Source organism: Ptychodera flava, chromosome 7 (genome assembly GCF_041260155.1).
Source record: "Ptychodera flava strain L36383 chromosome 7, AS_Pfla_20210202, whole genome shotgun sequence".
NCBI lineage: Eukaryota > Metazoa > Hemichordata > Enteropneusta > Ptychoderidae > Ptychodera > Ptychodera flava.
In genome coordinates, this window is record NC_091934.1 from 46,925,116 (window position 1) to 46,949,796 (window position 24,681).

Consider the following 24,681-nt stretch of genomic DNA (forward strand, 5'->3'; position numbering starts at 1 on the left):
TTTGAGTTTGCATGTATTTTATTTCTGCTCCATTAAAATACTGAATGTCGCCAACAAGAAACATTGGGAACTGTCATCGTTGGAAAGTTTGTCCAAATGCAGCAATGCTACAATAGATATATTCACAATAAAAGGTCTTACAGAGCTGTGTAGCATGCATAAGATTTCGTTGATACAAAGCTCTAAAACTGTCAATAATAAAATGTATTCACAAAAGCATTTCAATTATATAAAGTGAGACTATAATTATCTTATATCTATTATATTTATTCTCTTATTTACAAACATAAATGTACAAACAAAGATACCAATATAGCAAAATAGTTTCTCAACAAATCTTCGAGTCATACAAATATTACATAGAAAATGTCAATTTACACAAAATTATAGTGTTCCAAAGATCTTTAAATTCAGATCTGAATGATATATGGAAGACATCATTAAGTGTGTAGAAATCACATTATTCAAAATTTTCATACAGTCATGTCTAAAGGGCAAGTACTAACTTTTGATATTTTTCACTACTTTTGTTTTAAATGTCAACCATAATTTCTAATGTGCAGCGTCTGGGAAACTGTTATCCAATTGGTGGGCTGAATCTTACCCTTATAATTGAATAAATCAAAAAGACTCCTTAAGTTGCTGTGAATAGTGACAATCAACCAATCACAAATAACCTTTCGACCCTACTGCATATCAGCAGTAATTTCTTGTTCTACTCCCAAAAACATGTTGATGTACATAGTATTCAGCTATTAGACTTAACCTGTGTATGTGTTGACTGCGTTGTTATCGTTGACATAAAAATAAAAATAATGTAGCTAGATGCCTTAGAACTACATTCTTATGGGGCCTTCCTATAGCTTTGTAAAACAACTGGATACACTGGAATTGCATGCTTACGGGGCCCTCAAATGGTTTTGAAAAGCCTTGGAACTTAGGGGGCCCTTTCACAGTTTTGTAGAGCAATGGGATGCCTTGCCAGTTTCTTAGGGGGCCTCCAATAGTTTTATAAAACCTTGGAGCTACTTTCCTAACAGGCTCTCCCATAGCTTCGTATGGTAATTGGATGCCTTGGAACTACTTTCTTGGGGGGGGGGGGGGGGGGGGGGGCTCTCCCATAGCTTTGTAAAGCAAGAGGATGCCTTGGAACTACTTTCTTGGGGGGAGGGGGCGGCTCTCCCATAGCTTTGTACAGCAATTGGATGCCTTGGAACTACTTTCTTGGGGGGGGGGGGACGGCTCTCCCATAGCTTTGTAAAGCAATTCCAAGAGGATGCCTGGAACTACTTTCATAGGGGGCTCTCCCATGGTTTTGGAGAACAATGAGGTGCCTTGGAACCACTTTCTTTTGGGACTCTTCCGAACGTTTGTCAACTGCAACCAGACCCCTATGATCGTGTTGATTTATTAAAATTAGTTGATTTGAACCCAGTATTCTCCAGTCTTGCCATAATGACTATGAAGATCAACAGATTAATCATGACTAATGAGATGAACAGATTAAGATAGATCTTCAATTGTTTTTCGCTAAATCATTCCATATTGCATAAGAGTTACAGTTAACTGCCACCTCTTGAACTTTCATGAGGGCTAAATTTGAATGATTTTGAATGAAATGAGTTGAAAGTTGAAAATCTCTTGAAATTACAGAAATAGATTATCAATGCAACAGTGTAATTAATTTTAATAAAGTATTTAGTTACTTGATAAATTCTGGGATATTAATATTTTATTTTTCTCAAAAAACACTGATTTTGTCTTGCACAACAGTAAACATCAGTTTTTGGTTGCATAATTTATCACATCATGATCTGTTCACAAAATAAATCCAACAAATGGAAACAATTCACCTGAAATCAGTCTGCCAATAATTCATCATCCAAATTAATATCAACATCTGAAATATCATCTACGTTGAGATTCTCTAGCTCTAAATCCAGAGAGTCCTCAAAATCGTATGTCTTTGTAGTTGCTATGGTATCTTCCTCTTCCCTTTCCCTGACTTTCTCTAAATGTGACTGTTGACTGTCTTCTTGTACCTCATTCCTGACCACCTTCTCATTTTCTCTGTTCAGTACCTCACTCCTCAACTCAAAATCATTTTCTGTCTTCTTTACCTCTTTCCCAGATGCCAAATCACTTTCCATGTCTTTTACCTCATTCCTGAACACCACATCACCACATTCTGTGTCCTGTTACACACAACAAAGGTTAAAATCAAATGAATGCTTGGAGATCATATTTTGTCAACATATTAAATTTTGGGTACTTTTATCAATATGAAATATGTATGACAAAGCAAATTCCTATTTATAAATACAATATATCTGATTATGTTTTGTCATGTGACATACCATTTAAAATAAAAAATTTCTTAAAATCTGCAGGTATTTGATCGTCATTTGACAAAAACATGGAAAGATGTTGAGAAAAAATAGCTTACAATTGTGGCGGTCCCATCTTGGATAGCAGCTTCAAGTTCCTGCAGAACATTGCGTTCACAGATTCTCTGTTAAAAGGAAATAAAATCACATTTTTTTTCTACTTTGTATTTAGGGATTGATTGTAACAACAAGGTCACACAATTGGCTGTTATAATGCTCAGTAAACTTGATTCATAATCTTCATTCATAACATCAGGTTTGGGCCAAACCATTGTGGTGAAAGGGGTAACAGAATGATATTCACATGTACCATCTTCTTTATTAAAGGATCAAAAGACAATGAAATTTCACTTCCAAAAGAACTTGACACAATCTTGCGGGATTGAGTAACTCAATGTAACATACTGTTAATGTTTCAAGGATGTGCAAATTTTGAACAGTTCTGTGATTGCTCCTACTTTACATCACATAAATAAGACAAATCCTGACCAGAAAATAAACTGTGTAAGAATTCTTGAATTGATATCTTTCCTACAGAGAGATCTGCTTAGTAAAGATCCATCAGTCGTAACTTTTGATGGATTTCCCAGTAATTTTTGTTCTGTTTGTCAAATTTAGTTTCTTGTGCTACTAACAAAGTTATGTCACAATGTCTGGTGTTAAACTTGTCAACAACAGTTTTTGTTTTTTGTTCTCAACTGAATTCTATTCGAAACTAGACTGCCTTTGTCAACAATGAGGTTGCCATGGACACAAGGAATTGTGTTTGCAAAGATAATTCTTTGTCTCTGTACATACTTTAGGAACAAGAAGAAGAAAGTGCATTTGTTTTCAAAAGTACAATGGAAACATTTATCAAAAATTACAGCCATTTTCTTTTCATAATCATATTTACCGGTTGTTGCAGATATGTGGATGCTGGATACGTCTTCTGTGTTTCATATAAATACTTCTCACCATAATATGCTTCTTTCAAGCCAACAAATAAATTTTCATACTGCACTGGATCAGCCAAAGCATTGGCTTTCTTCTTGTCTGTCCTGCCCAGACACTCTTTCCACAACTCAACTATTCTAATAGCATCAGAATTGAAAATCACATATCAGTTTCAATAGTGCTGGGCTTCAGATCTTCAAATGCAAAATATTTATATGGTTGTGTGACTTGATTCAAAATTAATATATATGAACTACAGGCAGCAGAATTCTGACAGACTTGATTCAAAATTAATATTTATGAACTACAGGCAGCAGAATTCTGACAGACTTGATTCAAAATTAATATTTATGAACTACAGCAGAATTCTGACAAAGTTAAGAATAACATCATAATGCGGGTGACACTTTAAGTTCATTTTAGAAGGAATTAAGGCCAAAAAAAAGAAATGTTTCTGGTCAGGCCTTTCTTTACAAAATGGTGCTGCGATGTGAATTTTAAAATTTTTTTTTCCCTCAAGGGAGGGAGGAGGGTTTGTTTTACAGTTTTATCAATATAGTCACATATATACTGTTCATGCAGTCACTGATCATGCGCCTCAAAGAATTTTTTTTCTCTTCAGCCGTTTTGGTTTGGTATCATAGCAATCAGTACGTAGTTTGCCGGGGCCACCGGCCACAAAACAGGAAAAAAAAGGGTGATGCGCTGTTGTTCAAGTGACGCGCACGCTGACCAGAAACATTTCTTTTTTTTTTGGCCTAAGGTTGAGTAAGTTAAAGGGAAAGACTGAGTATAGGTAATGACAGGACACAAAACTTACTGAGCCATTTTACTGGGCATGAAACTCCTAGCAAAGAAGGCAGCCTCTGGAATCCGATTTGTTTTGATCAAAAGCTCTATGCATTCTTCAACTCTGTAATATTTAGAAATACACAACTCAACGGGTATAGTTCAAAAATTTCACACCCTGACAGTAGAAAGAGTGTAGTTAATATCAGTTTTCATACACACACAAATTCATAAAACACTTATGTTGTTACACAAAGATACATGATCAGAATTAGGTTTACAAACTAAAATAGGAACATGTTGCATAAACTGATATGCTGCACTGTCTTAATTGTAATACCTACCTTCCTAAAAGGAAATTGGAAACGAATGCAACATTGCTTTGTTTTCCTGTGTCTGCTGTCTTTGCAACTTTTTCCACCATTTTGGCATCACCAGAGCATGTTGCCAATAGCAACAAGGCACCATAGTCTTGTGCATTATGTAGACATTCAGAAGCTAGTTTGAATTCACACTTTGAAGTGGCCAGTTCTGCCAACTGCTTCCATTTCTCTTCACTCTATCAAACAATAAAACAAATCCTTTATCTTTAATGCTGCTATACACAGTCAGCATGTGATAGTGCTATCAAATGTTCACACAGAGCATTTGTAAAACACTACATTTTCCAATTTTTCATGTAGACTTTTAAAGATACATAATAATAAGTTTATTTAAAGTATGGGGATTTATGTCCCAGTATATCTTACAATTAAATGTTGTGCTTGTCCTTACGACTACCACAAGTACCAGTCTATGAAGCACTCAAATCCTGGTATTATACAAATGACCCTGTATTATAAAACAACTGCTCCCTGAAAGTATTTAACCCATTCCCCCCAAAGTCCCAGTAACAAGGTCTACATTAACCATTGATAACAATAGGTTTGGGTCAAACCATTGTAGTGAAAGGGTGAAAGGTTAACAATAGGTTTGGGTCAAACCATTGATAACAATAGGTTTGGGTCAAACCATTGTAGTGAAAGGGTGAAAGGATAAATTTGACAGTAAATGTATTTTGCATTAACTTTGTTTGAAATTTAGAAAGATTTAACAAAGAAAGTTTCATCTTCTCTGACACAGCACAGGAAACATTAAAAAGAATAAATGTGGTAAAGAACAAACAGATTAAAACTGTCAAATAATAAACCTTTCACCTCTGTCTCCATGGCAACTTGATGTGCTGTTTTGATGTTTCCCAACTGAATCGCCAAATCAAATTTATGATCTGCGTCGATGGTCACAGCCATGGCCTGTGGTTTGAAACCCTGTCAACAAATTAAATACAGCAATATTTCAAATTACACAGTTTGACATTCTCTGCTTATTTCTCAAAAATCTGCAGACAGTAACTTTCAGTTGTACAGCTCGATAAAACTTATTGGTGATAACATCACAGGTCCATCATTAATATGCAAAAATAAATATTTTGTCACAAAGTTTCGAAGAGACTTTCAGAAATGGCTTGTACAGGAAGGGACAATTGGTACTATCCAGTGTGATACCATGGATATTATTATTGTAACTCTAAAATTACATATCATAGGATCTGACCTGCATGCAACAATAAAGACATGTATATAGCCACAAATTTGACAGCACTTCTGTGGGCAGCAACATGTTTTGTGCACATTGCTATATTTAGTAACAAACCTATAACCATAATCAGCACTGTGTTTGGAAAGTTCGTTAAGAGAACTGGCTGTAATAAAGGTGATGGCCAAAATGATTTGCATATTGGGGCATAGCCGGTGAACACTGGGCCCAACTTTCCTTATTCTTAAGGAGCCCTCCCATACAAAGCTTTATGAAATAAGTGTACCCCTTATGATTATATAGATTTGTAATATGGTCATCATGCCCATATGGATGCTAAAACTTCACATTTTCCAAAAGTGTGAATCTTACCGGTGAAATATGTTAACTGCCATGGTGTTGATAAATTTATGCGAAATTCAAGAGAAATAAACCATACCTGTTTTTCCAGGAATTGTAATATGGTCGTCTTGCCAATATGGATGCTAAAACTTCACATTTCAAAAAAAGTGTGAACCTTACCAGTGAAGAAAAATAAGAGAAATAGACCATACCTGTTTTTCCAGGAAGTGTGCAACTCTTGTCCTCTGTTCCCTTGGAATTGTGGGTAAAACTTTATCAGCAGTTTCAAAATCTCTTCTCATAACAGCTGTTTGGTATTCTAACACTGACAGTAGCAATTCATAACTGACAACATTGAGTTCTTTGTCGCCAAGATACAGACGATTATCACGGGGTATGTAACCTAGTAAAGACATCACTCTGAAAATTGCAAATTTATTAATAAACAAGTCTTTAATTTGAAGTAACAGTAATATCAGTGATCAAAATTAAAAAGATATACAGAGTTGCAAAATTAAGACATTAACACACTGTTAGAGATCTGGCAACTTATGAAGTAGTTTCCAAAAACAGAAATTCAACAATTTATTTAAAGGAAAGATGGATTATGGGAACAAAAAAACTTGTCAGTCTTGCATTGTTCAAGTAAGTCAAATCACAAAATTGAAATATCAAATTTTAGTTCAACCCTTTGTTTCTGTGAGAAAGTTTGACCCTGACTTCTGTGGAAAAAATTGAATGCATGGGTCAATCCTGTTTTGACATTATGCGCAATTGTTCATCAAAAAGGAATGAAATGCTTTCTCTGATATTTATGAAACAATTAACTGTACATTTCTTACGCCACTTACATAACAAAATACATTTCCATGACAACAGCATATGTTTGCACCACTGTTTCAATTTCTACAAGGTTACACAAATATCAGCAGTTTGTCCAAAAATAACAAACACCTCATCGATTTCTCTGATGATAAAGAAATTGTGAAATAAACGGAAAAGTTTTCCAATCACTGAAACTTAATCTTACCTGTCAAGATGTGATATTGTGACAATTTCACCACCAACGTAATAATTCAATCTGTTGACAGAATTTGTATAAATGAAGCAATCTCCAACCCAGAGACCAGTTTTCACACATTCTTGAATTTCACCAACAACCTGAAAATAGTTCATGACAATTTAATAAATAGCACATATTCAGTGATGACACATTTTTACAATGCCTTCATGAATGTATCTGAAGTATAAATAAAGGTCTATGATCTACAATTTTCTGATTCAAAGGATATGGATGAAAGTATGTATATTATCAGAGTCTATACTTACATCAAAAGCATCTTCAATGCCATCTTCAGTGACACCTTCCTTTGTTTCTTGTGCTTTGCTAACAGCTTCAGTACTGTATTTCAGAATGAAAAATGAATCCTCCGTGGTGATACACACCAACTCTCCACTATCAGACCAGAATATCTGATGACAAAGTTAAAGACAATTTAATGAATCAGGATTACTCAAGGAATTTTACAATGGTCAAGATGATCAGTGTTCAGAAAAGAATTATTGGGATCTAATGATAAAGTATAACTTTATTCAGAATTTATTTAAATAATGCAATACTCACAGCTTTTGGAGTTATTTCAATTCTTCTAATTAAGTCATCTGTATTGGTCCACTCATAGAAAGCCAAGCCTTCTGAAGTACTAACACCAAGTAACGGTCCACCGTAAATACCTATTGAGGGAACACATAGTAAATAAGTATGGAGGGAAAACACTGTAAATACCTATGGAGGGAAAATTATTGATTGCAAAATGTACTTATCATAAGATCAGATTTCTCTTTTCTTATGAATATAAGAAAATATAAGAAATGCTGACAGGTAAAATTCAATGGTAATGATTGAAATATAATGTGCTTATTTACTGTATGTTGTGCAATATTTTACGGGTAAATAAAAAAAATTTTCTGCAGATAATTATTCTTATCATGTTGTTCGCAAAAAGTAAATACAGTACTCCAATGTGACAGTGTCATGACACAACATGACTTGACATGACATGACTTGACATGACATGACTTGATGACATGTAATTGACATGAAAAGACTTGACTGGACATGATATGACTTTACTTGACATGTCATGACACAACATGACATGACACAGCATCACTTGACTTGATGAATTGACTTGACTAGACATGACATGACATGACATGACTTGACATGACATGACATGACATGTCATGACACAACATGACATGACACAGCATCACTTGACTTGATGAATTGACTTGACTAGACATGACATGACATGACATGACTTGACATGACATGACATGACATGATTTGACATAATATGAATTCACCTAAGGTAGCGATAAGGCTATTTTTGCATCAATTCTTTTCTCAGAGTTAATGTCAAGTTTCAAGTGTTAGAATCAAGATATTTAGTTCAAATTTTCAGGATAACTCCCTTAGTTAATACTTTCTCCAAAAAATATAAAAATTGTATATTTGTAGCCATGATTTTGAAATATGACACCAATCAATATTAAAATTTAATTTTTCATATTTTTTTACATATTTGAATTTAATAATAATTGGATAGTATTAATATTACCAAATTAGTTATAAATATGTTGACACTATTAATTGTAGATTTGTACGGCAGGATTTGTAAATAAAATTTTTTTTATGATTTTACATGGGTTTATCATATCAAAAAATTATTAAAAATTCTTTCAAATTTCAAAATGTGATTTTTCAAAAAGTACTTCAAATACAGAAAAATGTGCCGTGCAAATCTTATCTGTAAACTTGTTAATAGGCTGTAAAAATTCCATGTCCATATCTCATTTCAAAGGTTGGATTAAATTGGTATAAATTATGTAGGAAAACTGTTATTCTGTCAAAATGTTGAAAACAAGCCATATTTGCATCCCTCTTTTGAAGTCACAGAGCAGTTTTTTTGGTTAATCTCACTTTTGACACCTCTTTGACACTCAAAGAATCTAAAAATGCATTTACAATAGCAGTCACGCATTCTGAATGCAAGCACGGTCTTGTCAAACTTTCCTGAAAAACAGTAAAAAATGACTTTCCCTTTTCAAACATTTTTTTAAAAGCTAGGGGACCTCTACCATAGTTAATACACTAAGGACTCCCCAACTTCCTCTTATTTGGTCAGTTTTTCAGAAGTTTCAACGGGCTATAACTCTGCAATGCCTATGACCCCAAATGTCTAGTTTTTTTTATTCCACAGAGAATGTTGACTACTTTCATGTTTTAATAGTTTTATTGAAGTTTATAACTGACGCTCTAGCCTTTACCGCTACCTTAACATGAACTGACATGACCTGAACTGACTTAATGACATGACATGAATTGACTTGACATGATATATCATGAATTGACATGACATGACCTAATATGACATGACCTGACATATCATGAAAGATTAACTTACTATCAGCACGGAATGTTGGTTTGAAACTCTTCACTTCTTTAAAGTTTCTGTAGATTTTGACTTCGTACTTTGTTCTGGTTGCATAGCTACAATGAAAATTTGGCCAATGAGTAGAATACTGGTAATTCATACAGCTACTTAACATCAGTGAAATGGATACTTCGATAGTGTACATAATCATGGACAGAAAAGTTGACAGGGAATGGCAGTTTTACACCATTTAATCATGCTTCATAAAATATCTTGCATACAACACTCAAACATTTTTAATTATTTGTTCTTGATCCAATCAGATCATAAATAGAAAGTTAACTATGCATTTGCAATTACCTCTCCATACTGAATTGTACATGGAGGAGCAAAGTCAAACTGCATGCCCAGGAAAATGAAATGTTTGTATCAACGGCTGGCAATAAATCTCTGGCTTGCTAGAATGCTATTCTGTCCATTTTGATTTGGAGATACAAGATGAACACCCATCTTTTTCTGTTTTATAATTCAGATCAGCCAAACTTGAAGTCTGGTCTGTGATGAACAAAGATATTGGTACTGATACAAACTCTTAAATAAAATATCCCACAATTAGATCCGACAAAATCTCCAGGACAGAGTTTAGATTTTTAGTCCCCACGGACACCGTCCGGGGGGACTTATAGGTTTGGTCATGTCCGTGCGTCCGTCCGTCCGTCCGTGCGTGCGTCCTCGTGCGTCCGTGCGTCCGTCCGTCCGTTCACGCAGATATCTCAGAGACGCCTGGAGCGATTTCGTTCAAACTTGGTACAAGGATAGTACCCTACCTCATACAGATGCACGTCGATTTGTTTCACAATGCGATCAAATTTGGCGGTGTTAGAGGACTTTTTAGTTTTCACCTCCATAGACTCCCATGTATAAGGCAGTCAGTCCATAGACTCCCATGTATAAGGCCGTCCATAGACTCCCATGTATAAGGCCGTCCATAGACTCCCATGTATAAGGCCGTCCATAGACTCCCATGTATAAGGCAGTCCATAGACTCCCATGTATAAGGAAGTCCATAGACTCCCATGTATAAGGCAGTCCATAGACTCCCATGTATAAGGCAGTCCATAGACTCCCATGTATAAGGCAGTCTATAGACTCCCATGTATAAGGCAGTCCATAGACTCCCATGTATAAGGAAGTCCATAGACTCCCATGTATAAGGCAGTCCATAGACTCCCATGTATAAGGCCGTCCATAGACTCCCATGTATAAGGCCGTCCATAGACTCCCATGTATAAGGCAGTCCATAGACTCCCATGTATAAGGCAGTCCATAGACTCCCATGTATAAGGAAGTCCATAGACTCCCATGTATAAGGCAGTCCATAGACTCCCATGTATAAGGCAGTCCATAGACTCCCATGTATAAGGCGGTCTATAGACTCCCATGTATAAGGAAGTCCATAGACTCCCATGTATAAGGAAGTCCATAGACTCCCATGTACAAGGCAGTCCATAGACTCCCATGTATAAGGCAGATCTCCATAGACTCCCATGTATAAGGCCAAGAAAAATAACAATTTAGTTTCTCATAGTATTCATATTGCAAAAAGGATGCAGTGACACAGTTTTTAGTCCCCACAGATAAAGTCCAGGGGGCTCATAGATTGGGTCATGTCAGTCCGTGAGTCCATCCATGTGAGTCCATCCGTTCACGCAGATATCTCAGACACTTTGACAAATGTCACGTGACCTTGGTGACCTTTGACCTCGAATATACATATTTGTCCATAACTCAGTAACCACAAGTGCTAAAACTTTCATATATGGTATGATGGGACACCCTATGACGCCACATATTGTACCTCATTAATTATGTGCATATCTAATTTTGAGAGAGCCAATAGAGCTAGAGGTCTGATTTTTGGTATATATGGATAACTTAGCAATACAATTTTTTTTTAAAAATGTCACGTGATCTTGGTGACCTTTGACCTCAAATATACATATTTGTCCATAACTCAGTAATCACTAATGCTACACCCTTCATATTTGGTATGATGGGACAGCTTATGACGCCACATATTGTTCCTCATTAATTATGTGCATATCTAATTTTGAGCGAGCCAATAGAGCCAGAGGTCTGATTTTTGGTTTGTAGGGATAACTTAGCAATACAATTTTTTTGACAAAATGTCACGTGACCTCAATGACCCTTGACCTCAAATATACATATTTGTGCATAACTCAGTAACCACAAGTGCTACACTCTTCATATTTGGTATGAAGGGACACCTTATGACGCCACATATTGTACCTCATTAATTATGTTCATATCTAATTTTGAGCGAGCCGATAGAGCTAGAGGTCTGATTTTTGGTATATGGATAACTTAGCAATACAATTTTTTTGACAAAATGTCATGTGACCTTGGTGACCTTTGACCTCAAATATACATATTTGTCCATAACTCAGTAACCACAAGTGCTAGACCCTTCATATTTGGTATGATGGGACAGCTTATGACGCCACATATTGTTCCTCATTAATTATGCGCATATCTAACTTTGAGCGAGCCAATAGAGCTAGAGGTATGATTTTTGGTATGTAGGGATAACTTAGCAATACAATTTTTTGACAAAATGTCATGTGACCTCGGTGACCTTTGACCTCAAATATACATATTTGTCCATAACTCAGGAACCATTAATGCTACACCCTTCATATTTGGTATGATGGGACACCTTATGACGCCACATATTGTACCTCATTAATTATGTGCATATCTAATTTTGAGCAAGCCAATAGAGGTAAAGTACGATTTTTAGTATATAGGGATAGACTATAGGATAGAAATTTTTTGACAAAATGTCATGTGACCTCTATAACCTTTTACCTACAATACACGATAATGTCAATAAATAAGTAACCACAAGTGCTATGTCCTTTATATTGAGTAGGATGGAAGACCTTATGACAACACATGCTTAACCTCGTTAATTATGCCCATATATAATTGTGGCCAAGCCAATAGAGCTGGAGGTCTGAATTTTGGCATATATGGATTAATTAGCAATACAATGTTTTTTTTCAAAATGTCACGTGACCTTGATGACCTTTGACCTTCAATATGCATATATATGCATATCTCAGTAACCACAAGTTCTTTACGCTTTGATTTTGATAGGATAATAGACCTTAAGATGTCACATCTTGTACCTCATTTATTATGCACATATGTATTTCTTGGCTGGCCAATACAACTAGAGGTCTGATCTTTTTTCCTGATTTAGAACCATAACTTATACATGCCTCTTGTTTCAAATTGGGAACAATGACATAGACGTATGTGTCCATAGATCTGAACATATACACTCCAGTGATACTTCTAATGACCTCATTTCCCTGCCCATCAAGACTAATACTCCTATTACAAGTGGGGACTATGTCATTGACAATGACTTGTTGTATAAAGCTTCATCTCACACAATACTTAACAATACACAACAGAAGGATATACCTGTAATCAAAAGATGTAACTTAATCATTAGAATCCTGTGCCCAGACAAATTCATTATAAAAATGTAGACATTCTATGATAAAAATCTTGAGGTATGACTTACTCATTAGAATCCTGTGCCCAGACAAATTCTTGTGCTGATCCAAATGCTTTATTTCTAAGTGCCATGGCTGTGTAGATAATGTACTCACCATCACCACAGACAACAACAAACCTGAAAAACAATATTTTCATCTAATAAATTTGATGAGATACCTTGATGATCCACAACTTTGGTTATAATGTAAACTAGTAAGAATTGCCATGAATTTGTGTGAAAATAAACTATTCTAGAAAATCATGGGTGATATACTCACCTTCCATTGGGATTATGTGCAATTGTTTGTGGATAGATTTCACAGCTTCCCATGTCTTTCACAGCTAATGGCAAACGTTCTCCATCTTTGGTCTCAAGACCTGTCAACGTGTAAAATACTCTTACATTACGTATGACAGAAGCAGCAATGTTGATGTTATATGCAGTAAATTGTATAATTATCAGGTAATAGTTATAATCAAGTAGAAATGAGAGTTTCATACTATAACTTAAAAAATACAAATAAATATAATAAATAAATAAATCAATAAGTAAATAAATAAATGAATAAATAAAATTTCGCATCAAGAATAGACACATACCTTGGATAGATTTGAGGTTAGCCTGCTGTATTTCAGAGTGTTTGGCCCAGATAATTTTACCACTGCTATCCATGGACATTGGCAACTCTTCTGAACCAAGCTGTGATAGTGATAGTGATAGTGATTTCTGACTCAGCTCAAGTACACTGGAAACAAACTCTTAATTATTATCAAATATCAATGCATGTCAAAATTTCCATTCAACCCAAATCAAATTTGCTGATATTTTTACTCATTTTCCCAGAATAAAACAACCAAATGAACTTATCATTATCCTTTAATAGACCTAGTCAGTAATTAGGCAGTAACAGACCTAATCAATAATTTAGCAGTAAATGGACAAAAGTGTGTTCTTTTATTCCATGAATAAAGATTTAAATGTGGAAAGTGATAGTCTACACAGTTAGCAATACTTCTTATTTGACCTGCACACCCCCGATTTCCTGTAAAGAGGTCCACACTCAACATTGATAACAATGGCTTTTGGACCAATTCATGGTGGAGAAAGGGTTAATAATGTTTACCGTTTCATTTTTACAGGTTCAGTAATCTACTACAGGTAGGCATATTGACTTGTCACCAGGGATTTTGAAATTAACAATTACAATCACTGCCTGCATTGTTTAAATAATGGTAAATACCTGTTTTATAGTATATTACTAACTATTGTGGATACTGACTTTTAATATAACAAGTCATCGTTGACGACACAGTCCCCACTTGTTAATGGGTACTTTGATTACAGGTCCTCAGAGAGGGTAGAGTCCTCTTCATTAGGTCTGTGATAAAAATACTTTGATACAGATGGCGCTCAATGGCCAAGAATGAGTTGCTTGGTGATGAAAACATAAAACCAATGTAGACCACTATCCTAAAGGTCATTAAATGAGTCAACTAGGAATTAATCGTCAGGATGTTGCCAAACATTGTTGCACACTATCCTAACACTAACAGATTATCACCGGTACCATATTTCATAAAGTTTGATGCAGTATTTACAACACTATGAGATCAACATCTGTATCAAGTTTCATCAAATTTGACGTTGTATTTGTGGATATATCACTCTAATTAGGAAAGTTCATTACATATGCAATTACAAATTAATTAAAATGACACTGATAAATGTCTTTTTCACTGTTAAAGCAATGTGAGCTTAACATCTGTACAAAGTTTCATGAAATTTGATGCAGTATTTCTTGACATATCAGCCTAATTACAAAATCTCAATAATTGACATGATACTGCTACATGACATGAAACAAATTGACGAGCATATGTATGAAATAGGTCAATGTCCTTGTACCAACTTTGAATGATACTGGTGGAAATATGTCTGAGTTATGGCTCTGTACATGAGAAAATTGTAACAAAATTGCCGCCACGCAGCGATATTTGATCTTACTGTTTAAAAAATCAACACGTATATGTATGACATATAAGTCAATGTCCATGTACCAACTTTGAATAAATTCAGGTGAGACTTGCCAAAGTTATGGCTCTCAGCATGAAAAAAACCATGACAAAATTGCCACCATGGGGCCATAGCGGACCATATCGTGAAACAAATCGACGTACATATATATAATATAAGTCAATGTCCTTGTACCAACTTTGAATAAATTCGCTTGATACATTGGTCAACGTCCTACTTTGAATAAAATTGGTTGAAACATGTCTGAGTTATTGTGTTGTACATGAAAAAATCGTAACAAAATGGCGGCCTGGCAGCCATATTGGATCGTATCACAAAACAAATCCACGTGCATATGTATGGCATAGGTGCAGTCCTTGTACCAACTTGAATAAAATCGGTTGAGATATGCTTGAGTTATGGCTCTGTACATGAAAAAATCGTAACAAAATGGCTGCCTGGCGGCCATATTGGATTGTATCACAAAACAAATCGATGTGCATATGTATGACAAAGGTCAATGTCCTTGTACCAACTTTGAATAAAATCGGTTGAGATATGCCTGTTTTATGGCTTTGTACATGAAAAAATCAAAACAAAATGGCCGCACAGCAGCCATATTGGATTGTGTCACAAAACAAATTGACGTGCATATGTATGACATTAGTCAATGTCCTTGTACCAACTTTGAATAAATTCGCTTGATACATGCCTGAGTTATGGTTCAGGACATGAGTAAAAAAATGGCCACACAGCGGCCATATTGGATCGTATCACAAAACAAATCAATACGCATATGTATGACATAGGTCAATGTCCTTGTACCAATTTTGAATAAAATCGGTTGAGATATGCCTGTTTTATGGCTTTGTACATGAAAAAATCAAAACAAAATGGCCAGACAGCAGCCATATTGGATTGTATCACAAAACAAATTGACGTGCATATGTATGACATTAGTCAATGTCCTTGTACCAACTTTGAAAAAATTCGCTTGATACATGTCTGAGTTATGGTTCCGCACATGGAAAAAACCGTAACAAAATGGCCACATGGAGGCCATATTTGATCGTATCACAAAACAAATCAATGTCCTTGTACCAACTTTGAATAAAATTGGTTGAAACATGTCTGAGTTATGGCTCTGTACATGAAAAAATCGTAATAAAATGGCTGCCTGGCAGCCATATTGGATCGTATCACAAAACAAATTGACGTGCATCTGTATGAAGTAATCCTTGTACCAAGTTTGAATGAAATCGCTCCAGGCATCTCTGAGATATCTGCGTGAACGGGTGAACGGATGGACGGACTGACAGACGCACGCACGCACAGACATGACCAAACCTATAAGTCCCCCTTGACGGTGTCTGTGGGGACTAACAAAATATAACATAGCATAACATAGCATAACACGACATAAAATATAACAATATCATTGTTGACTTTGGACTTTGTAAACTGATCTTTCTTTTAAACCTTGTTAAGTCAGATTCTATATCAGAGTTCATGATAGAGTAAGAGTTGGAAATTTAACATTGGATGAAGAGTCTGATATGTTTTACAATAGAGGATGAATATGAAATTTTACATTGGACGAAGTGTCTGATATGTTTTACAATAGAGGATGAATATGAGATTTTACATTGGACGAAGTGTCTGATATGTTTTACAATCGAGGATGAATATGCAATTTTACATAGGACGAAGAGTCTGATATGTTTTACAATAGAGGATGAATATGAGATTTTACATTGGACGAAGTGTCTGATATGTTTTACAATCGAGGATGAATATGCAATTTTACATAGGACGAAGAGTCTGATATGTTTTACAATAGAGGATGAATATGAAATTTTACATGGGACAAAGAGTCTGATATGTTTTACAATAGAGGATGAATATGAAATTTTACACTGGATGAAGAGTCTGATATGTTTTACAATAGAGGATGAATATGAAATTTTACATTGGATGAAGAGTCTGATATGTTTTACAATAGAGGATGAATATGAAATTTTACATTGGATGAAGAGTCTGATATGTTTTACAATAGAGGATGAATATGAATTTTACATTGGACGAAGAGTCTGATGTTTTACAATAGAGGATGAATATGAAATTTTACATTGGACGAAGAGTCTGATATGTTTTACAATAGAGGACGAATATGAAATTTTACATTGGATGAAGAGTCTGATATGTTTTACAATAGAGGATGAATATGAAATTTACATTGGACGAAGAGTCTGATATGTTTTACAATAGAGGATGAATATGAAATTTTACATTGGATGAAGAGTCTGATATGTTTTACAATAGAGGATGAATATGAAATTTTACACTGGATGAAGAGTCTGATATGTTTTACAATAGAGGATGAATATGATATTTTGAAATTTATACTTTCAACATGACAGATCCTTCGTCAAATCCCATGGCAACCATATTAGTTCCTTGTAAGACGGCTATGTACCACGCCCTTGCCAATCCATAGTTCAGTGTCTTCTCATGACGATAAGTATTTGCATGCCACACACGAACATTATCTATGGGTTAAAGGTCAAACATGTGCCATGGAAACAATGTAAAATTTTATCAAACACAACTTTTTATATTAAATCTTTGGTAACATATCATTTAAAAAATATTTACGTATTTATGAAGCCACGCTAGCATATATTCTTTACCAACTTAAAGTCACCAACTTAAAGTCATTACAAATGTCCATAAATCCATACATAGATAAAACTAGTGTGTGAATCATGTTTACTTATTGAATGTCAGAGGCACTGTGTTACTAGTTGTTTTTAGCACTCACTTCAAGTCCATATGAAAAGCAACAAACCAACAAGTGATGTAAGATTTGTTCAAAAGAGAATGCCATTTACTTCATGACAGATGTCATGTTAAAATCTGTAATTGTAGAATACAGTTGTCATGCCAGTATGTCATACAGGTCAATTATCTCACAAAGTTATACTCTTACCATCTTCTCCACCGCTAAGAATTATGGGTATATCTGGATGGAAGCACACTGCAGTTACATTGTGAGTGTGCCCTCGCAGAGTTTGAACACAGGTTTTGTTTTGATAATCCCAAATTTTAACCAGATTGTCATCACCACCAGATATCAGATATGGCTTTTCACCGCCTTTGTAATAATCCACAGCATTCACACCACTCTCATGGCCATTCAAACTAAAATTAGCCGTGGGAGAACCAAGCTGCCACACCTACAGAAAACACATTGAAATTCATCTTAAATTCAGAAAAACTATTTGTTGACAAGCTTTTGTTTCATATGGCATTGCCATCAACAATTAAATTTCACTGGATAATGATGATGTCATATAATGGTAACCATGGCAACACTCCAGCAGCAAGATTCACTTTTATACTGGTATTTAGGGATCCACTTGCATTTATGTCACTTTTGAAACAAGTATTACCTGAATTTAGTTGCCATGGAATGAGTGAAACGACAGACTGACCTTAATACTGGTATCCAGGGATCCACTGGCAAACGTGTTATTGTCTTTTGGATTGATTACAATCTGCATAATGTAGTGAAAGTGACCTTCACAGACTTGTTCACATCGCCACATCTTTTCCCAATTCCATAGTTTGATCAACATATCATCTGGGAATAAAAAAAACACGTAAAAACATCTATCAGGGAATGATGTGAAGTTCAACCTATGCCTGGCACATTTATCCACACAGAAGACAACATCATATTGTATGGCATCTCATCTGTACATCAATATATACAAATATCAAACTTTGGAAAAGATTTCAGAACAAAATTTATGAACCCTAGGTATAAAATATTGTTGTTTAATATTTTCATGAATTCATATAAACTATCTGATCATAATTTATGTTGACATGATCTTCCCTTATTTACATCTAGAAATACTTGCTTACCACTGCTGGATATGATGAAAGGTTGCGTTGGATGAACAACAATAGAACGAATGAAATCAGAGTGTGCTTCAAATGACTTGATGAGTTCCTTTGTGTTGTAATTGTAAACCCTGAGTCCCATGTCATCCTGTAAACATATGTATACAGATGAAAATAAATAAATAAATAAATACAGAAAGAAATATTAACCCTTTAAGTGCTAAAGTCAATTTTTGTTGCCTTTACAAAATATAACCCAGTCAATTTTTTTACATTTGCCAACACCAAACAAGCAAAAACATTCCAACTCACAAATGAATAAAACAACCAATTAAATTAATACATATCAGTAACAAATAAAAAGCAGCCAATTGAAAACCAACAAATAAATAGATAAAACTGAAGGTATAAATAACAAATATTGAGTGGTTTTCAATATGATAAATAATGTACGTCTCAAAGTTTAATTAGAGTAAGTTTCCGACTTTATTTACTTTTTTCTTTTAATGTTGGCAATATGACAAGATGAACTGTGGTTACAAGAACAGTGATTGCAAATACTGTGTACAAATAGTACAACATGAAAATCAGAAGTGTGTAAATATCTTGTACAAATAAGACAGTGTGAAAGTAAAAGTTGAAAGTAAATAAAAATGCTTTATTGGTTTGCTGATAACAGTGATAAATAATGGTACAGTAGTATAGCTGAAAACTTTAATTAGTGACAGCATTTCCTGGAAATACTTTCTAGTTACTGCAAAAAGATATTCTGGAATTTCACATTGTCAAAAAGTAACATTCATTAGATTTGTTCAGTTTGGGCTTTTATTTCAAGGCAAAAAATCTTCCTTCAGGCCTTTCTAGCCCAGAATAATTTCTTTACAATGCCATGTTTATCTATCTGTTTATGTATTCCGAGAAAATATCAAACTAATTGGTTTGTATGAAGTTGGAAACATATAAACTTTTGTATTATGCTGCAATACACTCAAAAGAGTTATTGCAGTGCTCCATTCTTTACACTGCTTCACCCTTTCACCACCATGGTTTGGCCCAAGTTAATTGTTACCAATGGTGAGAGAGGACCTGTCTATATCTACAGGGAGGGATGAACAGGTTGTATCTCCTGCTTGACAATCATGGTACATGGTTATCTCCCTGCAACACCAGTAAAATAGAATGACCAAAACGATCATCCACTCATTATGATAGCTTTATACTGTATGATCATTTATAAAAGTTTCTTTCATGATTCTGAAAAATCTAGCATTCTAGAAATCAGCAGATACTTACAGATCCACACACAAACCAGTTTTTCCTGGCGATGAATTTAGCTGCCCTTACAGGTAAGTCAATAACTTCAAAATTATTGATCAAAGTCTGTTCAGAAAGGAAAAAGATACTATTTGTCAAAAGTTTCCTTTGTTTTCTCATGCATATTATTTATTTTTTTCACTTTATAAGATATACATGTCAATGATTAAAATTAATTAATTGATGAAATGTACCTGGAGGAATGAGAACTCAGAGCTCAAAATGATGCTTGTTTGGCTGTCCCTAACAAGTTGAACTGACTGTGAAATATTCCAAGAACATGTATTTTCATGTTGGGAGAAGTACAAGACAAAAACTGTCTAAGAGAAAAATAAAAAAAAATTCAAACCCTGGATATATTTTTAAAAGTTTGCTTTTCGCTGCATTCATGAACAGTGTAGCATCATTGAACATCCAGTTATACACTAAATATACCTCTACACACTTTTGGAAAATTTGATTTTTGAATTTTGGTGAAACCAATACTTGAGTGTTTGTTTATCATTAAAATCAGATTACAATCTGCTGACAGAGGATTCCACTCCTCATACTGGAAAAATGTTCTGGCAACCATGGATATCACCATGGCTACATGAATACATCTAAACTAGAGATATACCTTTGTTTCGTAGTTCCATATCTGTACAACACCAGAGAATAGACCGGCCAATATCCATGGTTCCTTGGGATGAAGATCTATGCACTTCACCCGGTTGGATCTTGTTAAAAAAGTACGCTAGAAAAAATATAAAAAGATGTAATGATGAAAATAATATTTTTCCAACTTTTTTCTAGAATACAGTAACACAAAAAGTGAGTTTTAGAGAGAATTTGAGACTGCATCTCGGTTGCTATGGTTGCAGTAAAAGGTGCTAACATCACAACAGCAATATTACTGTCAAAATTCTAATGCCCGTTTCAAAAATCTGAGGACAAATCTAGTAATATGTCTCACGTATTCTTTTTAAACAGAACCATCCGTCCGTATTCTCTTGCACAAAAATAGACTATTTTGTAATACTGATAGTTTTTATATAATTTGTAAAGAGAAAACCAGGGATGAAAACCAGGGCAGTTGTTCGTATTAATTACAAGAAGGAAGAATATTTTGGTATAATTTTGTCTATCTGAAATCTAACTTCCTTTACCAAAAATGTACCCTCCAAAACCAATTTAACAACATTTTCATATCGGATGCTATGTTTTTATACCTAAAACTTTATCAATTATTGATTCAAAATAGAACAATATTGGTGCCGAGGAATTTTTGAAACATTTTTGGAGTAAGAAGCCAAAAGCTGGTGCACAAATCAAATCACGGTGAAAGCATGGGAAAGTATACTAACTACACAGAAATGTCAAACAGAAAGTTGGTATCATGACCTCAACATTTCAAAACCTAATCAAGGCCATTGAAACACTTACCTTGATATTAATTTTCAAAGGCTAGAGAAAGAAAAAATATGCAAAAATTATTCAGTAAATCTTAATAAATGTACACTAATCTGATTAAAATCCGATGTGGAGATGGGTTGGTCTTTTATGCTGTCTTGGTACGGTCTTTATTTTTCTGCGGTCCTCTGCAGGGAGGACCGCAGAAAAACAAAGATCGTAATACAGGGCTCGAAATTAACTTTTTTCCCTGGTAGTCCACTTGGGCTACCATTTTCTGAAGTTGGTAGTCCAGTAACAATGGTTGGTAGCCCATGCATATTTTAGTTCAGGGATATCATTTTTTCATGAACTAGACAAGAAAAGGCTATTTTTCAAGATTCTGCCCGTGAAGTGAATTTTCTAGTCATTTGATGTAAATATTGCACAACTTTAATACCCAGGGAAACAGATACATGGACGATAGTGATACTCAAAAGTTTGGTGACCTATTGACAACCCTTTTCACTCTCAGAGTTGTATGCAAACTTTGATAGTCATCATGGCAACGACACATTCTTCTCCGTACTGAGACATACTGTAGCAGGGCTAAAAATACACCATGGGCTTTGTGTAGGAGGAGGCATAATTTTCGTGTAATTGTGATTGATACATTATGATCAAAGTCACCGTCCCTGTCAAAATGCAATGAAAATGCGTTTCCATTGACCACCATTTCCCGTGCCTGTCATTCAAGTACGTCAGAGTTCAAATATTGAAACTTTACTGCAAAGTTCAACTGCACGGTGGTCTTCGTAATTTGCATAACGAAGTCAACTCTCTCTGTGTCCATCTGGGTTTGACTGCATTTAGTCCGGCATTTAGCTCTTCCAAAAATAACGGACCGGACATTGCATGCCAAGTACCGACTGAATTTCAAGTCCCAGGCTTTGGTAGTCCGTGTGGACTACCATTTTACGGATTTGGGTAGTCCCTGAGAGAAGTTGGTAGTCTGTGGACGCGGGACTACCGCTAATTTCGAGCCCTGTAATACAATAGCGTAAAAGGCTGCCCCAGCTCTACATCGCATTTTAATCAGATTGTGTACCGGGTATATACACACACTGCCTTCTCTTGATGGAACTTACAAAAACAGTATGCTTTGAGCAATAACCAACATATTACATACCTAGAACGTTTATTCTCATTTCAGTAAAAGCTAAGCTTGGTGGATTTTTCAAGGGGTGGACCATTTGGTTTCTGGGTAAGGGGGGGGGGGGAGCTGGAGGAAATAGGTATAGCAGATTAATTAGCAGCTTGATTATCAACCAATCTATGAAAGCTTGGCCGTAATTAACGGCCGTAAGCTGCAGCTCCAGATACGATTGAAGACAGTCTACTGTCACAGGGTACACGCATGGATACAAGTTTTTGTACAGCCTTTAAGCAAGTTTTTTTCCATGTTCGCCAGGCAGACAATTATTTTATATCCTATAAATGGCCAGCGGCAATTTATGCAGCAGTCAATGTAATCCCCGAGGGACCCCACCTCGGGCGATACGGGACAAATGTGAGGGATTAGACTGTGTTTGCCATGAAAGTATGACTGAGGGGGTGGGGCAATTGCCTCATTTTGATCCCCCTACTCACTTTCACGGACAAGTGCAGAATTTAAGGATGTCCCACCTATTGGGGTGGGGGATTTACTCGTTTTAGGAGGGATTTTCCGGATTGTCTTGCCCTAGGGGGTGGGGCATTTGACAAATTTCATAAGATTAATTTCCAAATCCCCCATTATGCCCGAGGTGGGGAGGGTGGGGGTTGACATTGACTGCGCATTACTTTTCGAAAATCCTCTTGCCCTAGCTGCAATAATTGTAGCCTTGGTTGTTGGTGGGGATTGGGCTTCTGTCGTGCGGCTCGCGCCTTGCCTTGGTTGGGGCAAGGTGCGAGCCGCACGACAGAAGCCCAATCCCCACCAACAACTAAGGCTACAATTATTGCAGCTACTCTTGCCCCACCCCCAGAAATCAAATGGTCCACCCCTAGGCTAAGCACATCTGATTGCAATGCTCGCGGCCTGCTTGCACGACCGTGTCCAGTCTAGATCTTGTACACCTTGCTGAAGATGAATCTCGCAAATAATCTAACATTTCATCGTCGTAGAAAACGGAAGGGCGGCCCTTCTACCAAATATATGGTCGATCGCCGCAACTGATATTGTTGAACTTTTAACAGGATAACTGCTACGATTCCCGTTAAGCCATACACTGTTACACACGATAATTTATTAATAAAGTACAAGACTTGTCCCTATCTCAAACGCTGTATTCCAAAGACCCACGGACAACTTACCATAGCGATAACATATGATTAATTCACACTTGTGTAGCCGGTTTGAAGTTGAAATCAATGTTCTTGAGCTAGTGATGGTTCATCAACTCGCACTGGTGGCAAATGTCGTCCAACCTTTGCTCGAGAGTGTGCTGTGGAAAGGTGTTCTCTGAGATCAAAGTCCGTGTACGACGTCCATGTACCGCGAGGGGTCTATATATATATACATCACCATTATCTCAGGTATTTACCGGACCATTGTGTGATATGTGTAGACTCTGGAGTGAGCGCTGCCACTCAATTTTACCACGTTGGATCTGAACACGTCAGAGAATGACCTTTGACCTCATCGTCCAGATTGCGATACAATTTGTACCTGCTGCGTGGTGATGCTTTTCAGTTGTGTCCGCAGAGCTGAGGATCATCATCATCGTGGGACTACGCATGGACGTTATGGTTGTAAAAATATACTTTATATATATATATATATATATATATATATATATATATATATATATATATATATAATATATAAATATATATATATATATATATATAAACAAATTACTTCAAGTACAAAGAAGTGAAATCTATTACTTAAGTTTCATGCATCCTGCAATCCTCATATATATATATATATATATATATATATATATATATATATATATATATATATAGA

General features: G+C 35.5%; 1 protein-coding gene across 2 annotated transcripts; it reads right to left on the reverse strand.

Annotated features, from left to right (window-relative positions):
- LOC139137728 (coatomer subunit beta'-like) lies at nucleotides 1–24,337 on the reverse strand. Of its 2 annotated transcripts, XM_070705986.1 has the most exons (22): nucleotides 24,024–24,337; nucleotides 21,723–21,743; nucleotides 20,917–21,033; nucleotides 20,277–20,363; nucleotides 19,005–19,131; nucleotides 18,569–18,717; nucleotides 18,064–18,310; nucleotides 17,481–17,623; nucleotides 13,661–13,760; nucleotides 13,339–13,438; nucleotides 13,086–13,196; nucleotides 9,500–9,585; nucleotides 7,654–7,763; nucleotides 7,359–7,502; nucleotides 7,060–7,190; nucleotides 6,242–6,449; nucleotides 5,309–5,419; nucleotides 4,457–4,671; nucleotides 4,144–4,236; nucleotides 3,283–3,460; nucleotides 2,447–2,512; nucleotides 1–2,195 (listed from the first exon to the last, which is right to left on the reverse strand). In XM_070705986.1, exons 1-22 carry the CDS (start codon nucleotides 24,024–24,026, stop codon nucleotides 1,860–1,862), a joined length of 2,883 nt encoding a protein of 960 aa, XP_070562087.1. In that variant the 5' UTR covers nucleotides 24,027–24,337; the 3' UTR covers nucleotides 1–1,859. The 2 variants fall into 2 exon arrangements, with proteins under 2 accessions (XP_070562087.1, XP_070562088.1); XM_070705987.1 differs by lacking the exon at nucleotides 21,723–21,743 and having other exon boundaries at nucleotides 24,024–24,155.
- Between the last annotated feature and the right edge of the window lie 344 nt (nucleotides 24,338–24,681).